The sequence below is a fragment of the Quercus suber genome, unplaced genomic scaffold (genome assembly GCF_002906115.3).
Source record: "Quercus suber isolate HL8 unplaced genomic scaffold, Cork oak 2.0 scaffold_378, whole genome shotgun sequence".
Classification (NCBI taxonomy): Eukaryota; Viridiplantae; Streptophyta; class Magnoliopsida; order Fagales; family Fagaceae; genus Quercus; species Quercus suber.
In genome coordinates, this window is record NW_027069830.1 from 273,249 (window position 1) to 280,530 (window position 7,282).

Consider the following 7,282-nt stretch of genomic DNA (forward strand, 5'->3'; position numbering starts at 1 on the left):
TGTCAATTTTTTTTTTTTGGTAAAGATTATTTTCATTATGTGGTGATAGAGACCACAGGGGAAAAGCTATGATAAAACGTTTACCGAATTTGTGGAAACAGACGATAATATTAGCAACATCATTAAAATCATGATTTATGCTTCAGGAAAACATCGGGTCAAAGGATTGAGCTTTTGGTATTCTAAACTGTTTCAGGAAAACAAAAAATTGTTTTGTGCATCAGAAAACTGATATGTTTTGCGGAATTTCTTTTGGCAACTCAATCCTGATATAATAATTAAGCAATAAACCATTAAGTCTAGTCAGTCAAAATCACACCCTTCTCCAAAACAAAACAAAAAAGTATCAACCTAGTACCAAATGGATAATATATAAAAATATGATGATTTCTAAGAAACATACCCAGGCACAAGCGGGTAGGTGGACATGCCCCATTCGTTCTTGACCATGTGAAGGTCCGAGTGGCATATTCCACAATAAAGAATTTTGAACGTTACATCTTTCTCCCCTGTTGTCCTGCAGACATACCATTTTAGCACAATCCAAGTAGTTAGAAAAAAAAAAAATAATATATATATATATATACACACACACTTTATTCTATCAGTATAGCTCATTATTTTATTCCTTACTTTAGGGAAAGCCTTAAACAAAAAAGCAAAAATTCTCTCTCACAGAGTTCAATATAACACAACGGGTTTTTTTCAGAAAAAAATGTCATTTTTGTGCGTATTAGTGCGCCAAATGTCTTGCGGTTAAGATAGAGTTTTTTAGAGTGAGATTGGGAATTTTGATTGTCACAATAATGGAAGTATGTGATTTAATTTATTCTTGCATAAAATAAGTGGTTTATATTGGCACATTTGATAGCCTTATAGTCAATTGATTGACACTTATTGATGCTTTTAATTGTGACATTTAGGTCCCAAATACAGTTGCCTGCCAGGGATCAAACTGAGTCATAAAAAATTGATAGAACTGAAGAATTATAGTAGGAGAAGTTTTAAATGCAAAAAATTATGGAAGAAGAATATGTCCTGAATTTTTTTTTCTAACCAATTTTGGATGAATGAACACGAACATTGCAAGATCTTTTTCACAATTCAAATAAATGAAATAGCCATTTCAATTCAACACTCCTAAAAATGCCTGAACTTATATGCTATTTATCTTTTTTTTTACATGTAAACACATTATCAATCAAATGCGTGAATGGATTTCATGTCAACTGAATTGGATAATGCAGGCATGAGATTGTGGGCGTGGTGACAGAGGTGGGGAGCAAGGTACATAGATTCAAAGTTGGAGACAAGGTTGGCGTGGGCTGCCTTGTTGGAGCATGTCGCTCTTGCAATGACTGTTCCAACAACCTTGAGAATTACTGCCCCAAAGCGATTCTTACTTATGGTGCCATGTACCATGATGGAACCACCACATATGGAGGCTACTCTGACATCATGGTTGCGGATGAGCACTTTGTGATCCGTATTCCAGACAATCTTCCACTTGATGCTGGTGCCCCCCTTCTCTGTGCTGGGATCACAGTGTACAGCCCCTTGAAATTTTATGGGCTTGACAAACCTGGTTTGCATGTGGGTGTGGTTGGCCTTGGTGGTCTAGGCCATGTTGCAGTGAAGTTTGCTAAAGCTATGGGGGTTAAGATCACAGTGATTAGTACATCGCCTAACAAGAAAACGGAAGCTTTAGAACATCTTGGTGCAGACTCTTTTTTGGTTAGCACAGACCAAGGTCAGATACAGGTATTTGGTTCTTAACATGTTGCATTGACAAGTAGAAGTGAGTTAAACATAAGTGTATTGTATCTATGTTTCTAACTTTATCAACTATATAGGCTGCTCTGGGCACGTTGGATGGTATCATTGATACGGTCTCTGCTGTGCACCCTCTCCTACCTCTAATTGGTCTATTGAAGTCACATGGCAAGCTCATTATGGTTGGTGCACCCGAGAAGCCACTTGAGCTACCTATCTTTCCTATACTCTTGGGTAAGCATATGACATTTAAGAATTGTTACTTTGGTGGAGAAAGGAGGAGCTGATATTGACTTGTAATCATATAAGAATTTGTGTGTTCTATACCCTTGCATTGTACAAGCCTAATTGCTTGTTTGAGCGCTTGCTGATTGGCATTTAGGTGCTTGCTATCTTCTCTTACTTCATTGCTCTTTGCCCTTAGGTGGAAGCCTCTTATGGTTGCTGATTGTGTACTAATAAATATTCTGGAATGACAGGACGGAAGATAGTTGGTGGTAGCTGCATTGGAGGCCTGAAAGAGACACAAGAGATGATTGATTTTGCAGCCAAACACAATATTACTGCTGACATTGAGGTGATTCCAATTGATTATGTGAACACTGCCATGGAGCGACTCGTGAAAGCCGATGTCAGATACCGATTTGTCATTGATATTGGAAACACATTGAAGTTGAGCTCTTGAATTTTGCTGCCTTTTTAGCATGGCTCACTAGTGAGACGACTACCTTTTAGTGGATTAAGTTATCTTCAGGTACTTTTAGTCTTGTTTTCAGTTTTAGAAACATTTCTTCCTCATAGTTTGGTAAAGATGTAAGAGTTGTATTTGTGATAAGTGAGAAATAAATTGATTTTTGGTTTGGGATTTTAAACATTCAGTGAATTATTGTCCCTTGCAATCTCTTCCCTTCTTTAGATTTGTTTCATTGCCTTTCTTCCTCGTACTGTAGAAGAACTGTTCTGAATCTTGCGTGACAAAAAAAAAAAAAAAAAAAAAAAAAAAAAAAAAAAAAAAATCTCTCAAATTAAAATCTCACATCGTTGATCTTAATACGCAAAGATCGATCTTCCCACCACCACCAAGCATTCTCACTCTCAAACCCTAGATTGGGCCTCTCTCTATTAGCACTCACCGCTGCCACTAGCCGATTGAAACCCCCAATGATCAATATTTGAATATTACTTTCATCAAGTCTAGTGGTATTGGGACTATCTATTAAGTTTGATCGGGTTTAACCAACTTAAACAAAACTTTGACCACGCCTTTCTCTAAATCCGATCGTTTGATTGTGACCATAATTTACCAAAATTAACTTTTCATTACACTCTTCAGATCCAACGGTTAGATTTCAAATCTAAGTTTGGCACATGACAGACATGTGCTATGTACCTGTATGTTTATTTTTCTCACTCTAATCATCCAATTGGTCTCAAATTTCACCAACACTAATATCTCACCATACTTTTCAATCCCAATGATCAAGATTTGAATAAGATTTTCACCAAGTCTAGTGGTCTCGAGACCATCTATTAAGTTTGACCGGGTTTGACCAGCTGTGACTAAACTTTGACCGTGCTTTTCTCTAAATCTAACCGTTTAATTGTAACCATAATTTACCAAAATTAACTTTTCATTACACTCTTCAAATCCAAAGGTTTGATTTCAAATCTAAGTATGACACATGATGGACATGTGTTGTGTACCTATATGACTATGTTCTCTCAATCTGACCATCCAATTGGTCTCAAATTTTACCAACACCAATATGTCACCATACACTTCAATCCTAATGATCAAGATTTGAATATGAATTTCACCAAGTCCAGTAGTATCGGGACCATCTATTAAGTTTGATCGGGTTTAACCAACTTTGACTGCGCATTTCTCTAAATTCAACCATTTAATTATAACCATAATTTACCAAAATGAACTTTTAATTACACTCTTCAAATTCAATGGTTAGATTTCAAATCTAAGAATGACACGTGATGGACATGTGTTGTGTACCTATATGACTTTATATATTCTCTCAATCTGACCATCTAATTGGTCTCAAATTTTATCAACACCAATATATCGCCATACTCTTCAATCCTGATGATCAAGATTTGAATATGAACTTCACCAAGTCCACAGTATCGAGACCATCTATTAAGTTTTATCGGGTTTAACTAACTTTGACTATACTTTGACCGTACATTTCTCTAAATCTAACTGTTTAATTGTGACTATAATTTACCAAAATGAACTTTTCATTACACTCCTCAAATCCAACAGTTAGATTTCAAATCTAAGTATGACATGTAATGGACATGTGTTGTATACCTATATGGCTATATATATTCTCTCAATCTACCATCCAATTGGTCTCAAATTTCACCAACACTAATATTTCACCATACTCTTCAATCCTAATGATCAAAATTTGAATATGAATTTCACCAAGTCTAGTGGTATCAGGACTATCTATTAAGTTTAATCGGATTTGACTAACTTTGACTAAACTTTGACTATGCATTTCTCTAAATCCAATCGTTTGATTATGACCATAATTTACTAAAATTAACTTTTCATTATACTTTTCAAGTCTAACTATTTGATTTCAAATCTAAGTATGACATATGATGGACATGTGTTGTGTACTTGTATGGTTATGTTTACTCAATCTAACTATCCAATTGGTCTCAAATTTCACCAACACCAGTATGCCACCGTACTCTTCATTCTATTGATCAAGATTTAAATATGAATTTCAGCAAGTCTAGTGGTCTCGGAACCATCTATTAAGCTTGATTATGTTTCACCAACTTTGACTAAACTTTGACGTGCCTTTCTCTAAATCCAACCTGTTAGGTTCTAAATACTTAGGAACTAATGTATTAGAACTCTAATTTGTATTGTTGGCAAACTATGATCAAAACAGGTTGTTAGTCTTATTNAAAAAAAAAAAAAAAAAAAAAAAAACAGCTTAGAAGACTCACTCGCCACTAAACAGCTAAATAGTTCATATGACCCGTAAATCTCCAAATGGAGTATCTTACGATTTTTATCCATCAAGTGATACGATACCCTTCTTAGTTCTTACATTTATATATATAAGCCTCATAAATGTGGACTCCACATATTCTTAAGAGTGGTGTTTCATGCATCCAAGATTTACCTCGGGTCTGGGTGACTTATGTATACGCATATATTTGAGATCAATTCAAATCAATGAAGCCAGGTTCTGACCAAGATACCCTTTTTTTTGGCTTGTTGGAGTGATTCAAATTCAAGTTCTGACCATGAGAACCGACCAACACCATTAAACCACAACACCCTTGACCTTGAAAACCGAACACACTCTAGCTCAACACAATTGCACTTGTACATCATGGTTTTAAAACTGGTTGGTGAAAGAAACGAAAAGGGATTGGTTACCAATTTTTTGGTTGAACCTCCAATTTTTTGGTTGAACTGAGGTTCAACCGATGGTCGAACCTATAACGTCATAAATAATTATAAAAATAAATAAATAAATCATTTTATAACTGGTCATTTTAACTAGAAAATTAATAATAGTAAAATATTAAACTTTAGCTTACCAACTTTTAGACACCGCTCAAAATAATTCAACTAAAAAAAAAAATACATATATAAGCACCCATAACCCATAAGCCCACTATAAAATATTTTAGTTATTTTTAACCTTTCAAATAACAAAAAGTCAGTGTACCAATAGGTAGCAATATCATTGCCCTCTTGATTTTTTTTTTCCCCCTCCACACATTTACACGTTAATATCCCAACTACCACACATTTTGAAATCCATACATCCACACGTTTGGTTCAACAATAGTTATGTGCATATAATTTTACCATCTCATTTTTGCTTTTCTCTCTCTCTCTCTCTCTCTCTCTCTCTCTCTCTCTCTCTCTCTCTCTCTCTCTCTCTCAAATAAGTGCCTATGCAAGAGGCAAAAGCAGTAAAAAAAGCCTCAACTGAAGCAGACTGATCATTATAAATCTACTTATCTTTTGGCTTCTTTGGTTTTTCCTCAACAAAAATATAGTAAATCTAATTTCTTTTTTCTCTTGAGCAAAAGGTAAGTAAAGTAAATCTGATGTTTTTGGGTCATTGTGGGTGTCTTAGGCTTCACCACTTCATACTTGAGAGAGAATTTTCAAAACCAAATCTCTCTTCTTCTTAAATCTAAAACAAGATCTCTCTCTTTTTATTTATTATTTTTTTCTTGGGTTAAAAAACACAATAGTTGAAGTATTTATGAAGAATTGCTAAAACCGGTTTAACCACACCAGTTTTTGGTCATGTGGTTAAACTAGCAGTTTGTCCTATTTGCTCGGTTTTTCTTTCATTTCCAATTTTAAATAATAACCGAACCGGACTAAGGTCCGATTCCCAGTCGAACCAGCCGATTTGGTCCAATTTTTAAAACCATGTTGTACATAGCCTGCGTTTGGATTGCACTTAAAGTTGCGGCACGTTTATGATTCACGTTTTCTGCCTTTTTTTTTTTTTTTTTTCCTTCTGCCGGCTTTTTTGACTTTGGAGACAAAATTCACTGTGCATGTACTGTGCGTGCACTGTTCACGCACTGTTCATGCACTGTTCACACAATATTTAATATTAAAAGTGGGTTCCACAACACTATTTACACATTTAAAAATTATTTTGCTATAGTGTTTTCAGTAACAATCAGTTTTTAGCAACTTTCAGCAACAATAAGTGCTATCCAAACGGACCCATATCCCACACACATGGTATGTAATTATCATCACTCTATGTTTTTATATATAATAACCACACTCATTGTTCAAGGGAGTTCCTTCACAATTTAGCATTCTTCTGGTATATCGAAATGCCCATGTTTTTTCACTCTAGTCTAATTTGCAAAATACAAGAAATCATATGTTTCTACTTCAACCATATTACATGGTGTGCAAACAACGAACGAGTTACATAGAATAACCTAACTACCTAGGTATAAATCACTACAAGAAGATTAATCTATTGTGGTGGACTTTTTGCAGCGGGTGCGAAAAATGCTGCTATATGTCACCTATTGCAGCATTTTTGCGGATCGCCGCTATACATCACCTATTGTGGCGTTCAAGTGGATCGCCACTATAAATCTAGTCTTTTGCGGCATACTACAGCAGCAGGTTGATGGAGTGCCACAATATGTATGTTTTAGCACGTTATACCTAGCTATAGTGGTGCCCCATAAACCCATCGCTATGGCTAAGATTTACCGGCGTTTGTTTCAGTCTATAGCGGCAATTTTGTGACTGTCGTAATAAACCTTTGAATTACCATAATCAGTCCAATTTTTTCCTTCCCCACCCCCCCAACCTAGATCTATCAATTTAGACCCTAACCTTTTCATTTCTCATCCAATTGTATCCCTCTAAAAACACACACTCCACACACACACACACACACACACACACTCTCTCTCTCTCTCTCTCTCAAATTAAAATCTCACATCGTTGATCTTAATACGCAAA

General features: G+C 35.4%; 1 protein-coding gene across 1 annotated transcript; it reads left to right on the plus strand.

Annotated features, from left to right (window-relative positions):
- Positions 1-1,236: 1,236 nt before the first annotated feature.
- On the plus strand, positions 1,237-2,651 carry LOC112006220 (probable mannitol dehydrogenase). The gene is made up of 3 exons (XM_024038517.2): positions 1,237-1,761; positions 1,854-2,007; positions 2,253-2,651. The coding sequence occupies exons 1-3, from the start codon at positions 1,414-1,416 to the stop codon at positions 2,456-2,458; spliced, it is 708 nt and encodes a 235-aa protein (XP_023894285.2). The 5' UTR covers positions 1,237-1,413; the 3' UTR covers positions 2,459-2,651.
- Positions 2,652-7,282: the final 4,631 nt, after the last annotated feature.

What these genes read in the sequence shown, in the direction of transcription:
- LOC112006220 (XM_024038517.2), top strand. Translation starts at nt 1,414, where the DNA reads ATGTACCATGATGGAACCACCACATATGGAGGCTACTCTGACATCATG. An exon ending in CAGACCAAGGTCAGATACAG is followed by an intron (nt 1,762 to 1,853) that starts GTATTTGGTTCT and finishes TCAACTATATAG; the next exon opens with GCTGCTCTGGGCACGTTGGA. An exon ending in TATCTTTCCTATACTCTTGG is followed by an intron (nt 2,008 to 2,252) that starts GTAAGCATATGA and finishes CTGGAATGACAG; the next exon opens with GACGGAAGATAGTTGGTGGT.